General features: G+C 57.3%; 2 protein-coding genes across 2 annotated transcripts in view; one reads left to right on the forward strand and one right to left on the reverse strand.

Moving 5' to 3' along the window:
- Window positions 1-11,131, forward strand: part of ANGPTL2 (angiopoietin like 2) — a 48,512-nt gene extending 37,381 nt beyond the window's left edge. Inside the window, exons 3-5 of the mRNA XM_011364269.2 lie at window positions 5,570-5,763; window positions 7,389-7,659; window positions 9,396-11,131. Coding sequence (XP_011362571.1) covers window positions 5,570-5,763; window positions 7,389-7,659; window positions 9,396-9,595 — 665 coding nt within the window. The 3' untranslated portion in view covers window positions 9,596-11,131. The remainder of the gene's footprint in view (window positions 1-5,569; window positions 5,764-7,388; window positions 7,660-9,395) is intronic.
- Window positions 1-19,208, reverse strand: part of RALGPS1 (Ral GEF with PH domain and SH3 binding motif 1) — a 262,710-nt gene that overhangs the window by 130,471 nt on the left and 113,031 nt on the right. The window lies entirely within an intron of this gene.

Genomic DNA, 19,208 nt, shown 5'->3' on the forward strand with positions numbered 1-19,208 from the left:
GCTCATGGCCAGGAGAGACTGCCCGTCTCTGCCTGCCCCAGGCGCAGCCAGGGTGAACAGACATCACTCCTGCCCGCAGAGGCCCCACTGTCTACCCACTTCATAGCTCCTGGCCTCAAGGGGAGCCGCTGGCCAACCTGGTCAGATAGTCATGGGGCCACCTTTCCCTAGTGGGGGGGAGGGGGTGGGGTGACTGTACTGAGAGCTGACGTAGTTGGTGAGCCCTTTCTCCATGGGGCCTGGGTGGGCTGGTCAGGCTGCAGCTGGTCTGCCCCAGGCCCAGGAGGAGACGGACTAGAAGCCGCTCTTAGGTCCGGCCTGGCTGCAAGCTGCAGCCCCACCTCACCAGGAAGGCCATGCACTGGGGATAGTGTGCCCCGCATCAGCCATCAGTAAGTGGTTCCTTGTTTCCTGGGAGGCCTTGTGTGCCTGACCCCTGCCGAGAACCCCAGAGAGGAGGAAGGAAGCAGGGAGAGGAGGCTGGTGCCCAAACCTGATTTCCTCTACGCTGACTGGGTTTCACACTGGGATCTGGTGGCCCACGACCTGCACACTTTGCGGTCTTGCTGCCATCTCCCTTCTCCCTCAGGCCTCCTGACTCCAGGTCCCGTGTGCTTTCTACATCCTGTGTGGCTTCGCTCAGGAACCACGCAGATAAGCTTGGCCATGGCGGCTGCAAGTCCCTCCACGTGGGACGTTCCAGCTGCCACTCCAACGAGAGTGTAAATCAGGTCCTTAGAGAGGTGAGGTCGGGTGCTTGCTCCACTCGGAGCCGTGGTGCTGCCGAGTTAATGCTGGCCCACTGCTCCGGGCCGGGCTGCCCCTTCCGACGGGAGCCAAGCGAAACCCCGCCTGGGCACTCTGCACTGCCCAAGGGGACAGCTCTGCCCGCTGCACACTGACAATGCAGTTTCATTAACAAAACAAGATTCCCACTCGTCACTTCAACGTATCTTTGTGGCCCCCTCCACTGAAATCCTGACTTTCATAATGCGCCTTTGTGGAAACATCGATCAGTCAATAATCTTGCATTTAGTCTTGGAAATTCAAGAGCAGATCCAGGACCTCGTTTGTTGGGGAGGGGGGAGGTGGAGCGTGGACAATGTCAAAGCTGTCAGCCTGCGTCTGTCAAGGAAGGAGAACCCTTGCCGGCTCCTGCCCTGGTCGGCCTGCTGCTGCTGCCCTCGCGGTCGTGGGAGCCTCAGACGAGGGAGAGTCCTCTGCCCCGTTTACAGAAGAAGTAACTGAGGGTCGAGGAACTGCCCAAAGTCCCACTGTGGGGAGGTGAGGCCACCCAAGGTTTGAGCCGAGGGGTCCAGACTCCAAGAGAAGGGTTCTGTCCACAGCCCCACGCTTCCTCCACAGCATCCTCCGTCGAAGCCGGACACCTCGCCTGGCCCTCCACACGACACTGTGTATTTGTGACAGGCACAGATTTCTCATCCAAGCAGGACGTTTTGAATCAGCCATTTAAATGGAGCCACGTGATAATCCCACCGCTGCCGTTTTCTGCTACTTGATCGTTTTACGGCTGTCGATTTTTCAGTGCTAAGCATTTTTCTGACTGATTTTCACCCACCGTTTAATTTTCTGACCACTGGTGCCATGAGTGCGGGATGAGGAATGTGTTTGAATGCGTGGGATCTGCTACAGCTCTGCGTGGGTTTCTGAGGGAAAATCGTTTGAAAACATGGTTACTGATGAAAGCGAATGAGTCCTGGGCATCAAGCAAGATGGCAGGAGCAGGAGGCGTGTGGAGGTGTTTTTTGTTTCTTGTTTTTGTAATAGCAGAAAATACTAAACACTTCTATACTATTCCATACATACTCCGTGGTTTCAGAAAGCGTGCCATACCTAAAAGCCTTAAAGCAAAGAACTGCCAGATTTGCCTTTAAAAAAATATTTAAAGGAAGGGAAAACTTCTTCTACATCATAAAAGATACTAAAATAATTGAAAAATGGGCAAAGGACACCAAAAAGTAAGCACAGGAGAAAAATCGTCCTTGACACCTTGACAAAGAAAAAGAGTAAATTTTAATGTTTTTAACCTGCCTGACTGGCAAACATTAAAAATAGTCTTAGGGACACAGAGATAAGTCAGCCCGGGTCCCCCACCTTGGAGTTCATTATCGTTGGAGGAACAGAGGAAAACTCTGGAGTGTGAGCTCTGGACTCTACCCGGACCACCTGGGTTCTGATACCAGACCTGCCCCTCACCAGCCCTGTGACATCGGGGTTGTCACCTGCCTCCATGCTCCAATTTTCTCAGCTGTAAAATGGGAAGACTACTGCCCACCTCAGGTGTGTCGGGAGGATGCGTGTGTCATTTCATGGACAGGGCACACGGCAGGTGCTCAGAACACGCTGGCTAGTGGCAGTATTTTACTGTTACTGTTCTCCAGCTGGGACTCTCTTAGAGCCAGGGGTTCGTAACCTGGGGTTTGGAAGTCCATTTACCTTCTGAAATTATGAGCAAAACTGTGAGTCTGTGCATTTTTCTGAAGAGGATCTAGAGCTTTCCCCAAATTCTTAAAGGGATCGATGACCCCGGATCATTTTAAAACACATGCCTTTTAAAGAGCTCTTTGTAGAAATGTCAAAGGTAAAGCTGAAACCTCTGATGGGACCCACAGAAGTAGCTCAGGCTGGGAGCCACGAAGCTGACCTGCCCTCTCCTGTGGCCTCAGAGCCTGTCCTTACATGGTGCCTCCTTCGAAGCTGCTTTTCCGTCCAAGAACCCCACGGGAGCCCCGTGGCGGCTCTGCAGTGAGGGGTCTGGCTGCTGGTTCGCAGTGGGTGTGACTCTGCAGGCTTCGCCGGGGTCTTCGGCGCCAGCCTTCGCATCGAATGGCCTCTCCTGTGCCTCCGCCGCGGTAAGGAGCTGGGCGGCCTCCACGCCTACTGCACGCTCTGCTCCAGCTGTCAGGGACAGACGCCTATTCTCTGCCTTAGTCCCTGGGGCTGTGGGCCGAACACAACCGGAACGTTTTTCTCCTTCATGAATGCTCTTTCTGGAAGTCTGGCCTCCCCTTCCCAGGAAGGAAGAGGCACAGGGCAAAGAAGGAAGGAGCCGATCGTGCCACATCTGCTAAGGGCGGCGCGTGGGGGTGCTGCCCCGCCCCTTGGAGGGACAGAGGGCTGGCGGACAGGGACATGGGTGAGGAGCCTGTCCCTGGAGAATGAAGAGAGAAGCCTCGGGGTTAACTGTCAGCGGGAGGCACCCACACCAACCTTTCTTCTCGGTGTTGGGCACTAAGCACAGAGGGCTGAGCCAGACAGCCCCCCACCCTTCTGGCAGGTTTCAGGTGTGATGCTCACACACAGCTGCCTGGGCTCAGGAAAAGCCCGCCTGAGATGTGTGACAAAGACCAAAAAAACCTAAACTTTTCCTGTTTTACCGTCATGTGTGAACTAATTAAGCCCAACCACCAGCCAGGAAGGAATTTGAGACGTTTGATCTACACCAGCGAAGTTGTGTACACCTGCCACCTGTGTTACGCCTCCCCCAACCCCTCCCCCCACACAGAGGGGAGAGGACTAGCTCCACGGGAACTCAAGTGGAGAGGAGGCTGCCGAGGTGGGTCTTCCATTGCTGGGCAACAGAGCAGCCCTGCCCTGCCCTGGGCTGTGGCTGCCAGCATAGTACCTGCCAGAGCCGGAGCCTAACAAACAGCTGTTGAATAAACAAACAAACTAATAGAAAAAACAAGCTGGAATTTTACTAGCGTTTTTGATCCCGGTTGGGGAAGTGTTTTGAAGAGAAGCTGAAGCAAAGCATGGTGATGTTGTTTTAAAATATGGAGTTTAGTGGCTAAGTCCTGAAAACCTCCTCGCGGTTCCTCAGGTGAAGATGGAAGAACCCAGCTTCTTGGACTTTGGTGACTCAAGTCTGCACCTCCTTGTTGATGGGGCTGACACCCAAACACAGGACACCACCAGGAGAGATGGGAGCGGGGATGGCAGAAGGCCTACAGCAGCTAGTCACACTCCCAGAGACACCCACTCTTTCTGGGTGGGCTGCCCGAGCTCGGTAAAGTCACAGAAAAATCACGGAATGCGTCTGGTCTCCGTTTCAGAGGAGAACCATGGGTTAGGTGTGTCCTAGACACCATCCTTTAAGTTCACGGGCCTGACTATGAAACAGAGAGAGACCTCTGAGCATCTGGCCGGCGGTGAGCTTCGCGTGAGAAAAACACAGACGGAGCCGAAAGGGAATCTGGTCCCCTCCAAGACGTTTGGAGGCCAGGGGCTGAATCCTAGAAATGCCCCAAAAATGCTGGCTGCGCAGCCAAACTCTGGGCCCTGCTTGGGCCCCTCATCAGAAACGGCAGCAATGGTCACGGAGCACTGTCACTGAAGACGCGAGTGTGGGGTCGGAACGGACGTGCCTCCAGCGACCTCAGCCCAGGGTGCTCGGGGCTCGGGGCTCGGGGCTCCGTGCGGGCAGTGGGCCGGTCTCCCTGACGGACAGGCGTTGGGGCCCGCAGCGCTGATTAATACCGCTGCCTTTCAGCGGGCATGCGTCTCCTTTTGTCAATATCGCCAACTTTAAAAGAAAAACCACTCCAAGATCTCCAGGCAAATGATCTCGGTAATCCTTAAGACCCAGAACGAGGCAAAGATGAGCTCCTTCCCGCCAACTAGGGAAACCGAAGCGTGGAGCGGTAAGGAGGTTTGCCCGGGTCACACCCCAGGGATCAGGGCCACGCGGGCTTGGAGTCCAGCCCTGACCCCCAGCCCTGGGCTCTTGTCTTTATATCACATTACAGTGGCCCCTCCTCACTCCAAGACCCCCAGTGGATGTCTGAAACCACTAAAGTTAAATTTGTAAATTAGACGCAGTAAGAGTAATAATAATAACTAAAAATAAAAATAATGATAAACTATAATGAAGTTGTATGACTATTTCCTCTCAAACTAGCACAAGTATCTTTTTCCTCCTTCACAATTTCATGGGGAGAACATTGATTCTTACTGCGACCTTAGCGTACAATTTTTTCCTTTCTTAAGTAGAGAACTTTTACCTTTTGACTTAAAGGAAGCGCTTTATGGCTTCTTGGCATTTCCGAATCGCTGACCTCACTACCCTTGTGCATCGGGGCCGTTACTAGGCAGAGTAAGGGTGACCTGAACACAGGCACTGTGATGCCACGACAGTCGACCTGATAACCGAGACGGCCGCTAAGTGAGTAGCGGGCGGGCAGCGTGGGCAGCGTGGGCAGCGTGGAGACGCTGGGCAGAGCAGTGATGCACGTCCTGGGCAGGACGGAGCGGGACGGCATGAGGTGTCACTGCGCTGCTCCGAACAGAGCACCATTTAAAGCTTATGAACTGTTTATTTACAGGATTTTCCATTTCACGGTGGACCATGGGCGCTGGAACTGCGGAACCGAACCGCAGATGAGGGGGGCGGCTGTACCTCCCCTCGCGGCAGCCAGAGCCCTGTGGGAGGCTGCGCCTGCTTGGGGTGCAGTGTGTGTGTGTTTGTGGGGGGAGGGGTGAATGTGACTCAGTGGCCTGGAGACAGGCAACAGGGAGGTCTGTGACGTGTGCACGTCTGTGTCCCCAGGCCCATGGAGAGACTGCCTGCAGGCCCTGGAGGACGGACATGACACCAGCTCCATCTACCTGGTGAAGCCAGAGAACACCAACCGTCTCATGCAGGTGTGGTGCGACCAGAGGCATGACCCTGGGGGCTGGACTGTCATCCAGAGGCGCCTGGACGGCTCGGTCAACTTCTTCAGGAACTGGGAGACATACAAGGTGAGGGGCGGAGCCCATCGGTGCCTGACTGACCAGCGAAAGAGCCCCGTGGAGGGAAGGCCCGTGCTGACCCGTCGGGGCCTGCGAGGCCCAGACAGTAGACTCCCGAGGCAAGAAGGGCACTGACAGGGCCGTTTCTGCAAACCTGCCAGGGACAGCGGGGACCCGGCTGTAAGACAAGAGTCAGGCGTGCAGACCACAGAGCCCCACAGGTGGGGCGGGGACCGGCGGCCCCTCGCTCCAGCGGGGTGTGGGGAGCATCTCGCTCCCAGCTGGGGCTTCCCGAGGGAAAGAAGGGGGCAAGGCCCCCAGGGCCTGCTGTAGGGAGCTGCGGGAACAAGCGGGTCCTAATTCCAGGGCTCGTCCTCTGGCTCCCCATTCCCAGGGGGGCCTGACTGCTCATCCTCATAGCAGAAAGGGCTGCCAGGGCTCGGCCGTACCTCTGCCTCCCGCCCCTAAATAAAGAGGTGGCGCTACGCCGCGGGCCAGGTACCGCCGTGGGCTTCCGTGAGTATCTCACTTAATCTCACATCAGCCCTGGGACGGAGCAGGCACTGGTCATGACCCCGTTTATAGGTGAAAAAGTGAAGCAGTTGCTCAGGGTCACCCAGCTCGGAAGCGGCACGGCGGCACCCAGAGCCTAGGCTTACAAACTCCCTTGGCCAGGACACCCGCCCATGGCGCTGCCGTGTCCCCTTCCTGTCCCCGCAGCCCTCCAACCCACCTCCTGACCGGCTGTGTCTTTGCCTGCCTCCTCGCTGGGAGGTTCCTGAAGACTCTCCCTAACTCCTTCCTCCTCCTCTTTCTCAGAGGCCGTAGAGCCCGATGGTTAAGACTGGGCTCTTGGTTCAACTCCTGGCTCACACTCAGGTACTCTGGGGCCCTGAGCCTCTCTGGGCTTCAGCTGACCCATTCTAGGGGGGATAAAAATAGCACCCAACTCTTAGCGTTGACATGACAACTAATAAGTTAACCTATGTTAAGTTCTAATAACAGTGCCAGTATAACAGTTAGCTCACTAAACACTGGCTATTATTATTATTATTATTATTATTATTATTACTAATGAATCCATCTATTTTCAAGACTTCAGTGGCTACCACTCAGCTGATGACTCCCCAAATTACATGTAAAAAACAACATAACAAAACCCATGATCTTTGACCTAGGAAGGAGCATGGGTGGAGGTAGCACATTTGTCACATTCACACCTGCCTGGTACTTCGGGGTTTCCGTAGGACCTTCACACTCTGCCCGCCCCCAGGGAAGGGAACGGAAGCTCACAGAAGGTAGGGATGTGTCCGAGCAGCACCCGCTGCATGCCTGCTGTGTGCTGGGCTCTCCGCTGACCGCATCACACGTGTCCCTACACGAGCAGGCGGCGAAGGTCACGCAGCATCCCCACGTTCCCACGATGCCCAGCATGGAGCCGGCGCGCTCTGCACAGTCTCGATGCTGCGTGACTGAGACTCGGAAGAGCAAAGTGACGCATCAAGTAGGCATGACCCGCACCAGGCCTGCCTCCCACGCCGCCTGCTCCCGGGCCCATCTGCCCGGGGCTGAGCCCCTCTGGCCAGCTGGGGGCACCGCGCCCTCCTCACTAACGCTCCCCCACGTTTCCCCAGCAAGGGTTCGGCAACATTGACGGCGAGTACTGGCTGGGCCTGGAGAACATTTACTGGCTGACGAACCAAGGCAACTACAAGCTGCTGGTGACCATGGAGGACTGGTCTGGCCGCAAGGTCTTTGCGGAATACGCCAGCTTCCGCCTGGAGCCCGAGAGCGAGTACTACAAGCTGCGGCTGGGGCGCTACCACGGCAACGCTGGCGACTCCTTCACCTGGCACAACGGCAAGCAGTTCACCACGCTGGACAGAGACCATGACGTCTACACAGGTAGGAGCGGTGGAGTCAGACCCAGAGGGAGGGCAGGGAAAGGAGGTGACCGAAGCCAGAGCCCCGGCTGCCTGGTCTGCTCCTGCCCCAGGGGGTCCGCTCCTCCGCCCCCTGCCCACAGACCGCCTTCGCAGAGCGGGGCCAGAGTGGCGCGCCTCACACCCGGGTCTTCCTTAGATTAAAAACGAGGGAAAAAAACAGAAAATTACAAGTGCAGACTCCACTCCCCACCCCCTGCAGTTAACTGTGCCCCGAAGTCCCACACCCAACCCCCTGAGATGAGGCCCTCGCTGGCTGGCAATGTCAGGGAGGCCTGGCCAGAGAGCTGACCCACCTCCAGGCCAGGGCTGTCTGTCCTCATGGCAAGCCTGGCCCCTCCTGCCCCAGCTCCCGCCTGTCCTGGTCCGAAGGCCAGCCCCTCCCCTCTGAGGACTGTCCCAGGGCAACCTGCGACAGGCAGAGGACAGAGGTCCTCACTCCAGGTCCCCGCGGCAGCCACACCCCAGCAGGCCGTTCCCACCACATCAGGGTGGAAAGGTGGGAAGACACCCTCAGAGCTGGACGGGGGCGGGGGCGGGGGTGGGGACGGGAGTGGGGACGGGGGTTGCTACAGCGTTCTTCAGGGCCATCGTGGGAGGCAGGGAGAAGACTGTTCTGTGACCCTGACCACCAGGCTGTCCAGCAGCACGACGGCGAGGCGGTGAGCGCCTGGGCCCTGGAGCGTGTGCAGCAAGCCTAGGATGGGCCTCTGCTGGCGGCAGGGAGCTGGCCGTGGCTGCCGAGGGCTCTCTCTGCCCTCCAGACCCGGCACTGCCACTTGGTCCTTGTAGCCTCAGGTCACCATCTGGGGAGACCTGGGCTGCGGGGGCTCTGAGGCGCAGGGGCTGAGCCTCCCCTCAGCTTTCTGCCTCAGCCAGCCCGCCTGCCCTGTGGGGGCCCCCCAACCCACAAACAGAACTGGGCAGCCCTTTCCCTGAGCGGGGGGTCCCCTTCCTAGGCCTGATCAGGAAACGGGAGCCCCGCTTTGAACCAGGCAGCCCGGGCGGGCGGCGGCCCCCGTCCTCCCCCTGCCCGTGAGGGGCCGTGTCCCTGCTCGCCCCCCGCACCTTGCCCACTTTCATTGCTGTTCTGGACGGCTTGTCCTTGGCAGCACAGCCTCGCGTGACATGATAGCGCCAAGGGGTTCATAAAAATATCTTTCTTTTGAGAATAAAAACTGTATTTGGCTGGAATACAGGCTGGGGAGGAATAGAGAATTTTCTCAAGCACTTCCTTTGTCATTCTAGAAAGGCTCTTGATCCAATAGTTACGACTCTTAAACTCCTAAGAAAAAAATCCTTTTGCCTTCTCCTCCACCCCCACCTCGGGTCATTTCCGTTTTCTCTTTAAACCTGAGGTGTGGGGTCCCCCCGGCGCTCCCTCTGCACCAAGCCTGGGCTAAGTGCTTAACCACGGGCCCTCCTTCCGTCCGCAGAGTCCTGTGTGGGAGGCAGTAGGCTGATCCTCATTTTGCAGTGAGAATTTGGTGGCTTGGTGAAATCAAGTAGCTTGGCCAAGGTCATGCAGCTCATTAGCCAGAGCCTCGAAGACAGGTCTGGGCGGGTCTGAGGCCCCGTCTACCTCTCAAGCATGCTCCAGCTGCCCTCCAGAGAGGGTCTGCTGAAGACCCCAAGCAAACAGCAGACATGGGGAAAACCGCCTCCTCCCTGAGACCTCACCCGGCCTCTCTCCTGCAGGAAACTGCGCCCACTACCAGAAGGGAGGCTGGTGGTATAACGCCTGCGCCCACTCCAACCTCAACGGGGTCTGGTACCGCGGGGGCCATTACCGGAGCCGCTACCAGGATGGGGTCTACTGGGCCGAGTTCCGAGGAGGCTCCTACTCGCTCAAGAAAGTGGTGATGATGATCCGGCCCAACCCCAACACCTTCCACTAGGCCAGCTCCCCTCCCGGCCTCTCGCGGCCTTCGCCAGGAGCCTGCCCGGCCACGCTGGCCCCAGCGCAAGAAGCGGCTCCTCGCCCGTCCACCTTGGGGCCGCGGGGCTCTGTTTTCCCGCGCCGCGGCGGCAGGCGGCGGGACCGGATGGACACAGTATTCTCTGTCTCTGCTACTTCCCTTCACACCAGACAGCCCCTCACGTTTCCAGACAGGACAGGGCTGCAGACCAGTCTTTCTTTACGTAGCTCAAATCCCTACGATAAAAACACAGCTGCAAAATACCCTCGTAAGACACATGTGCATGAGCCGACTGTGCGCACGCACGTGTGTACCGCGTATATGTGCATTTAGATATGTGCCACACGGAGTGTATCTAGATACATATACAGGTTTGCCTTATATACCCAAATACACATATATTCAACTCTCACATGTCGAAGCTCTCGCCAACAGCTTTCCTCTGAGGAGAAAAGCGTTTCATTACGCTGCCTGACTTGAGCCTCGGAGCGGATCACAGACTGGACAGCTCCCACTCAGAGCATCGCCCTGGGCGCCCACGGGCCTGGATTCTTCCAGGAATGCCCGCAACGCTTTTCTCTCCCATGGGGGTCCCAACTTCCTCGCTTAAGCACCCGTTTGGGCACCTGCTCGAATCTCAAAATCCCCCTCCATCTCCACGTCCACGCTGCTCCCCGTCCTCAGGATCTTCGCCCTCCATCCACCCACCCACCCACTTATCCATCGCCTGACACCGTCCCGTAAGTGCCACGTGTGTCTCCGTCCTCGGCCACTCGTACCCCCAGGTGTCTTCTCTGCTCCGTGCCTACCTTCTCACCTTTCCTGTCGCGTGGTCCTTTCTCTCTAGGAGAGATTCCTTGGCCTCCAAATAGGAATTGTCCGGACTCCAGGTGTCTGGCCAGGAAAGGGAAGGCCGGGCCCCAAAGCTAAGCACCGGCCACACGGATTATGTATTCGCAGTGTTGTGTTTTCCGTTCACACTCCAGCCTTCCTGTCATTTGAACCTTCACAGTAATAACAACCTGCCTTGCCCAGGAGATATTCGATTGAAGAGTCATCATCATCGCTGGGACCACGAATGGCTACAGACCAAAGGTCCCACGCTCTCAGGCCAACCAGAGTCCGTGTCTTGTCCCCAAACTACACTTCCCCCGAGAAGGCAGGTGCCACGAAAAGGAGAACTTGCTACTTCCTGTGAGTTCCAGAACAACCGTGGGCCAGTGGCCCCCCTGGGTGGTGGCCGTGGGGTGTCAGACTCAGTACTGCCGGGACCACTGTGTCAGGGCGAGACCCTCCCGATGGGCGTGTGAGTCGGGGCGTGCGAGGTGTTGGAGCATTTGGTACTGTCCGTGTCTGGGTGTATGCCTGTTACCTCAGCATCCTCACAAAGTGTACCATGTAGCATGTTTTGTGTATATAAAAGGGAGGGTTTTTTGTTTTTTTTTAATATATTCCCAGATTATCCTTGTAATGACACAAATCTGCAATAAAAGCCATGAGTGCTATTTGGATGTATCTGCACTGTGTGTCATTGTTCCAGAATGCCTTCCTGGGACCACCTACAGGAAGAGACTCAAAACCATTCAGATCCCACCCTCCCCATCTCTGGTTTCCATTTACGCCCCTGGAAGCCCCATGACAGCACCTCGGGCCACGAGGGCTCTCTGGAGCGCCACCTCCCCACATCCAGCCACGCCCTGGATGTCCTGGGAACACCTCGGAAGCGGTGCAGTCAACACCTAACAGACCTTCCTCCAGGTCTGGCCCCATTTCACCAAATGGCACCATCGACTCAACCGCTCAGGTCAAAAATGAAGACCTCTCCCTCCCCGGCACAAGGTCGACCCGGCCCTCCAGGCAGGCTCTCTCCTCTGCCTCAGTGGGCATCCCCTCTCCCCTCGGCTACTGCACCAGGAGCCCCTCATTCCATTCCAGCTTCCGCACGCACTGCCAGAAGCACCTTCCCGTAACACAAACCCGTGCCCAGCGAAGTAGCTCTAGGCACGACTGGAAACCCCAAAACCGTCAGGGAAAAGACGAAAGGATGTAACTGAAGAAAGCCCCAAAGTTTCTGCCCTCCCGAAAAACTAAACGAAGCATGACTGAGATTGAAAGGCAAATATTAAATAAGACAAAAAACACAAGATTAATATTCACGCCACGCAAAGAATGCCTTCAGATTAAGAAGGGACCAGCACTGTGACAGAAAACTTGGTAAAAAGCACACAAACACTAGAAGACTCACAAACGGCCAGCAAACGAAAAAAGGTGCCAACTCAGAAACGAGCAGGGAGGTGCATTAAATCGAGCCTAAGCCATCACACGGCGCCTACTGGGTTGGCAGAGATGAAAAAGATGCCAACCTCCATGTTGGCAAGGGAGTGGAGAAAAATTTACTCTGGGTAAAATTATAAATTGACACAATATTTTTGAAGAGAATCTGGCGATGTATATACCAGAGTTTAAAATGCACTTTTACCTCTGGACCCAGAAATCCCTCTTCTTAATGACCGTACAAGAGCAAAGCTGAAGCTGGGGAGAGACTGATGTTTACTGACGCCTCCTGCGTGCCTAGGATTGGACTTCTGCTCTCCCGTGTGACCCCCACAGGGCCCTGTGAAGGTGGGCTGTTCTCACGTCACAGAGGAAGAGAAAATGAGGCTCATGGTCGGACTGCTGGTCAAAACGCCCTAGCAGCAGTTAGTCCAGAAGGTTCCGGGTGGCGGGCACGCACTAAGAGTTCACGACTCCGTTCTCCCAAACCCCTGGTCAGTTTTGGGGGTCACAGTGGAATGTGGATGCTCTTTGGTGAGATTATTTTAACCTTGGCCCAGACCATAGCTAGTCCTCCCCAACATACCTGGGGTGCAGCGTGGGGGACAATGGCAAAGGAAAATGGGGTCTGACCTCACCAGTCACTGGTTCTGGGTCCAAACCGCAAAACAGAGGGCTCTGGGAAGCCAAGCCAGATGAGGCGCAGCCACCCCTTTTCTAAACTAGTTGGTTCACAAAAGCAGGCTGCGAAACCAGCTGATTCTCCCAATTCTCACCCCGATACCCACACCTGAGTCTTGGTCACATCACTCCCCGAAGGAGAGGAAGGGACGAGCCCACCGGAGATGTGGAACCCGCTCTCCTAGAGCAGAGCGGGGGAGGGGAACAGCACCCAAGGAGGGAAGGAGGCGACGAGAGAGCGGCACTCAGTGCCACGCCTGAGCGCCTGGTGGGGAGCTGCACCCACCGGCAAACGCAGCCGGTGGCCCCTGGGTCTGACCGACCCACATCGACACTCCCCTCCTCACCCACGTGCCCAGTGACCTTTAAGGCCCACAGTCACCAAAGTCCTGCTGTTACTCCGTGGTGAGTGCATCTGTAAGCCAGAGGGAAGTCAGCGAAACCCCAACTTTCCCCGGTCCGTCAAACCCCCCACATCCCAGCTTGGGCCAATATCCTAGTCCCTGGAGGGCATCCAGCTGCTGCGCTCATGTAGGAAACGTGGCAGGAAGACAGCGATGTTCCCCAAGCAAGTGACACTGAACAGGACCCCGGGGGTCCCCCAAATCTCGTCGATTTGAGCAAGATTGAAAAGGGAAGCCTTCGAACTACTGACAGCGATGTGTGTGGGCGTCTACGATGCTCACGGCCCACGGATGCTCTTTGGGGGTTCCAGGGTCCTCCCTGACCCCCACGGCCACCTCGTCTGTTTTACACAGTCTCATAAAGGCTCCTGGTTACTGAGAAAGCCAGACAACTGGCTTAAACAAAAAGTGTGACAAAATGTTAAACAGGCACTCTACTCTTTCTGCCTCGGGTTCGCCTAGATGCCAAAGGCTGCCACGCGTCAGCCACGCTAGAGCAGCGACAAGGCCACTCCTTCGAAGGGGGGCCCCAGACTGATGGGGACACAGTGAGGAAAAGTATCTTGGTGTGGGGGGACGAGTTGTTCCCCACCACCTCCAGGAGGGTGGGTTCCCCCCGTCACCCTAAATCAAGTGAGAGGGACTTCAAGGGACCTTTTCGGGAATTTGGCACGGGCGAGCCTGAGCACTGTGATCGACTCATGCCTCAAAAGTCCACAGGCCCGAGGCAGAGGACAGTGAGCCTGACCCGCTGGAAGCACCTGGCCGCGGAGCATGGACACTGGTCTCACAGGAGCCAGGGGGCAGCCTAGATCGGGGCGGTGGAGGGGCGGGGGGCGGTGCAGGTGGCCCAGGAGCCCAGCAAGGAGTCGTAAGCGGTCAGCTGGAGAAGCGTCACCCTCGGGGAACCGAGTCAGAGATGCCCAGAAGAGACGGTCTGAAGCAGCAACAGCAAAAAAGGGAGAAAAGACAGCAAAGAGGGAAAAAGGACACGGGCACGAGCTCGGGATTACGGCCGAGCCAGCCGCGTGAGATGGCCCCTGATCTCCCTCCCGCCCCTCCCTCGCCCCTGTCCTAACCCCGAGGGCCACGCACAGCAGCAGGCAGCACGCGGGGAAGGCGGCGGTCGGCGCGATGCGGGGCAGAGGCGGCCGTGTGCCTGTCCCCAGCCCAGGCCTCCGAGGCTGGGCCGGTTGCAGGAGTCCAGCCTTCTGATTACGACACTCGACCGTCTGGAATGACGTGAGGGTTAGAACGTGTCCTCTGTGGACACGGGAGGCAACGACGGGGCTTTCTCATGCCTAACGGCAGGAAGACGAAGGGGCCTCCTAAGTTCGCAGCGTCGGCTGGGAATAAAGCTGGTCCAGAGTGTAGGCTGGAAAGGACCCTGGGGAAAAAATGAAGTTGGTTTCTTCTTACACCTGACTGGGTCCAGCTCGCATAATAGGCTGGTTACATAAGGACACGAGGTATCTCCCCGAGTCCATGAGCCGGGACACAGCTGGGCCCCGTGCGGGCCAGGAACCAGAAACTGGCTGGACAGCCGTCCAGAGGCGAGGAGGCCGCCTTCTCAGCTCCTCCTGCTCCTCATCCCTGCTTGCAGGCGCGCTCACTCGCTCTCTCTCTCTCTCTCTCTCTCTCTCTCGCTCTCTCTCTCTCGCTCTCTCTCTCTGTTTCTCATTGTGAGCCCATCTGCTTTGCCCAGCACAGAATTCCTGAGCTCACACGTCCTCCTGGTCCAAGTGCCAGCAAAGACTGACAAGCACCTCTCCATTCCAGCGCTAACTCCCCGGCCAGAGGGTCCGACTGGCCCCTCGCGCAGCGGGGTGTGCGGGGGTGTCCACCTCAATCTCATCAACCCTGCCTCGGAGCAGAGTGGGTGAAGTGCACACTGCTGCTGGAGTTCTGTGAGTGGGAGAGGTGGGGGCGTTCCTGGGTTCCCAGAAAAGGAAGCCATTAGCTGCGTCTGTATCCAGAAAGTGTCTAGACTCTCCTCCAGCTGCTGTTGGTCCCCATTCTCTCCAGGGACCACAGTTTGCCAGCTAGATGGAGTCCGTCCCCCCTACTCGTGAGTGAGACTGTGTCCTATTCCCCAGCCCCTCCCTTTACGACCCCGCCCCTACCCCGGAGACGCCTCTAACCCTCCAGGCCCAGCTGGGTCACTAAACGTGACACCTGGTTGCACCCGGAGGGGGTGCTCCCTGCCCTTCCCTGGATCCCCGAGTTTCTCAATAGCCCTTGTGGATACAAGAGCAACAAGGTCCCCACTGCGGGGAGTCTTCCTGGCAGCGCTCTGCTCGGGGTGACACTCATGCCACCTACCGTCTGTGGGGGGCCCTCCATGCGCCAGGCACCATGCGTGTCTCTCTAAACCCTCACGACGACCCTATGAAGTGAGTTCGATTATTACCCTCCCTTCGACACAGAAAGTTGAGGCTCAGAGGTGTTAAGTGACTTCACCCAGAGCACGCAGCCCGGAACGCTCAGGATCTGAGCTCCGGGCCCTGCAGCGTTAGATCACTGTCCCCAAGGACGAAATGAAACAACCAAGGCTCCTCTCTCGGCTTTCATCACTCCCTAGTACGTCTTAGAATCCTTCTGGCCTGGGGCCTCCTGCCCACAGGAGCGGGTCTGTGAGGGAGTCGGCCAGCGTGGCCGTGCAGAAGCGTCTGGACGGACACCAGGTCTCCAGATGTCGGAGAACCGGTTCAGGGCTGCTTGCCTGATTGGGCAGGGCACAGAGTAACGGAGGGCGATGATGGAGAATCTTCACAGCTTCCTGGGGCTTCCAACCCTTGGTCGGGGCTAAAGCTGCTGGACTCTGCCCTCCTCCCTTCCTGTGTGACGAGACAGCCACTTGTCCTACAAGCTGCGGGCTCAGCCCCGCCCACTGCACTCACAGCGTCTCACTTGTGGCTGGTTTGGTCGTCCCCTCGTGCGCCGATTCTACCTGGTCTATGTCACCTCGTCTATGTCACCTGGTAACTGGGTCCCAGATGCGGTGGCTCATCTCCCACCTCCATGCCTGGCTCAGATCCCAGAGTCAGGCCTGAGCCAGCCCTAGTCCGGGATCCACCAGTCATGGACACGGTACCTTAGTACCAACCATCACCGTGACGTTCGAGTGTCCCCATCTCTCCTGACCGGGGGCATCCTGGGTCAGCTTAGCCCACGCGTGGGAACCGGGCAGAGACCATCCCTCCCAGGCATGCGGCCTTCCCACAGCCCTTCCACGGCGGCCCCTCCAGTGGGCAGGCCATCTGGCGGTCCCAGCCCCTGCTCGTCGACGGCCGTGATAAATCTGGCTCTAGAGTTGGTCAGCGGTGCCCCCTTTCCGCTCTTCTTCAGCACATGAACCTTCCTGAAGCTGAGAGGCATCTCACGACAGAGAGAGAGCTCCTTGGGCAAGGATGGACAGGCCACACTGGCCCTGCCCCCTTAGCAGAGCTGGGAGTGGCCCTGAGCCCAGACAGGGAGCTAATGTAGAGAGGATGGAGTTAGAATTCCCCTCTGGGGCTGTGTGATGACAGAGGCCAACGCCCTAGTCATCTCAAAGAGGGGAAGGAATGAGAAGCAGCACTGAGCCTCGCCGGCGCCTGCAACGCTGACCTCCGCCCAGGCAAGTGTGCCGGGGGATGGATTTCCGTCAGCCTCCTCCACGGGAACCCGACGGCCAGGTAGCCTTTCACGGATGAGGGCAGTGCAGGGCTGTGCCGGGGCACAGGGAGAGGCATTCAGCACAGGTACTCAGGACACAGAAGCAGAAGCAGAGGGCGGCTGAGCAGCTGGAGGAGCAGGGTATGGAGACCCACAGGCTGCCTAACCCCGGGCCCAGGAGAGTCTGGGGAACATATGTTTGAGGAAGGAAAACAGCTTCTCTTCCAAGAGCACAAAAAACTGGTAGGAAGAGACATGTGTATTAAAAGGAGAAGCCATCTTTCGCCTAGCATTTTATAGTAGATAAGAAAGGCTGGCAACATCCCGCGTTGGTGAGTGGGGAAGACGGGCACGCGCGCACTCTGCTGCCGGAGGCGGAGCGGCGGCCCCTTGGAGGGCGCTCCAGCCCCAGCTCTCACAAACAGAGGCGCGAGGAGTCTGTCCCAGCAACCCCGCGTCTGGCACCCACCTCTGACGGGCGGGTGAAGACACGCGGATGGGGTGCTCGCGGGCGTCCCGTCAGAGGGAGAAGGCAGGAACCACCGAAATGTTGACGGGTCAGGGCATGGCTAAACCGATCGGCACGCGTCCAGGCCACTGCCCTCAAGTCGCTCGGGGTCTGCAGGAGCCACGGGGCCACCGGGAAGGACGAACGAGGTCTGCGTTTGCTGCCGGTGAGTATCCGCGACGCTTCAAGTGGAACGGGAAGTAAGGGGCAGAACAACACCTAGGAAACGTCCCTGTTCTGGCTAAAAGGCACGGTGTTATCCGCACGCCCCCGCACGCACTCGCGTTTGCACACGCAGATTAGACGTCTGGGAGGGTACACACCAACTGTGACCAGCGGATGCCTCTGGGGCACAGGAGAGGAAGACGGGATTTTCACTTTATCCTTTACAGGCTTTTCAGTGTGAACGAGTTGTGCAACAAGCAGTGGCCTACCTCTGTCATGAAGAAGGTTAGGAGAAGGAGCGGGTGCTGGAGGCCACTCCTGAGCCCCGCCTTTCTAGTGGCCATGCTTCCCCGTCAGCCCTTCCTGGGCGAGGGAACGTCCGGACGCGCTACACTCCAAAGGCCGGCAAATGCTGACGGGGGGAACGCTGACGGGGGGCGCCTTCGGCCCTCCTCGGGCACCTCTCCTCCCTAGGGAGCTGCGAGATTCATCACCCCTCCAAGGGGGACCACACCCTCCGCCCACAGGATGTCCTCCCCTCAAAATTAGCTTCTCACGGGGACCTAGCACTGTCGGCTCCCCAGAGGCCAATTTTACAGTCTTCCGTGTGTTGAGTTTTACTCCTGATTTTGTCCCCATACAGATGGGGCAACAGAATAATAAACGTGGGGTAGGGATAAAGATTGTGTGCAAGGTGCTGGTGTGACAGGTCATCCATGAACTTAGCAGCCTGCAATACACATTAATTATCTTGCAGTTTCTGTGGGTCAGGAATTGGCGTGGATGCTAGCTGGGCGCCTCCAGCTCAAGGTATCTCAAGTGACACGGTCAACCTATTGGCTGGGGCCGCAGTCTTATCCGAAGGCTCCACTTACGCAGAGTCTGCTTCCAAGCTCGCTCACGGGGTCGTTGGCAGGTCTCAATCCCCGGCCGCATGGGCCTCTCCACACAACCGCCAAGCACATGACGGCTGGATTCCCCAAGGCTGTGTGAGCCACAAGAAAGAGAGAGAAAGCGCCCAACACAGAAGGCATCATCTTTTTATAATCCAATCTCAGAAGCGACGTCCTATTATTTCTGTCATATTCTATGAGTTAGAACCAAGTCAGTATGCTCTCCCCACACTCAAGGGGGAGGGATTATAGAGGGATTATAGACCATAGGGGGGGGGCGAGGGGGGCATCTTGCAAGCACCCTACTGCACGATTCTCACAGCCTCGCCTTAACGCTCCTCTCCAACACGGCACAAGGTGTCCCGATGGCCCAGGTTGGTCCTGAAGATGGAGACTCACTGGTCCTTCCTCCACTGCTAACTCTTTCCTTCTTTAGAGCTAACTGACCCAGGGAGGGCCCTGGTCCCCCATCTGAGGCCCCTGTACCACACGGCAGAGTCCTCGGGGACACTCTTCAGCCCATTCTCCTGGTTTCCCCAGAGGGTGAAGACCTGCGACAGTGACTATCCGGCATATTCTGCAGTTCACGGTTGGGCACTGGGGTCAGATTTGGGTTTGACACCGGTCCCACCACCAGAAAGTCTCGTTCAGCTTCTGCATCTGCGGAATAACTTGAAAATGGTGCCTCCCACAGAGGAAGGAGCGTCGGGGGGATTAAGTGAAATAAACGGTGAGTGCCAAGAGCACAGTGCAGTGCCTGTCACCTGGTGGAAGAAGAAACGCGAGTTGTTGCCACCGTCATTACCGTTAGCTTCTGATTAGAAATCCAAGACCGAAGGTCGAGAAGGAGCCGTTATCCTGCTAGGAAAACACACTTTCTCTCGCACAGAATGGGCGTGTGGCCTCACCTCCTTTCTGGGAACCAGACAAAACCTCCCGACCCAGACGGAAGCTGACTGCAAGTCCTCCCTGCGTCCCAGAAGGGACGAATGTGACAAGGTGCTCAGCTC

Source organism: Pteropus vampyrus, unplaced genomic scaffold (genome assembly GCF_000151845.1).
Source record: "Pteropus vampyrus isolate Shadow unplaced genomic scaffold, Pvam_2.0 Scaffold95, whole genome shotgun sequence".
NCBI lineage: Eukaryota > Metazoa > Chordata > Mammalia > Chiroptera > Pteropodidae > Pteropus > Pteropus vampyrus.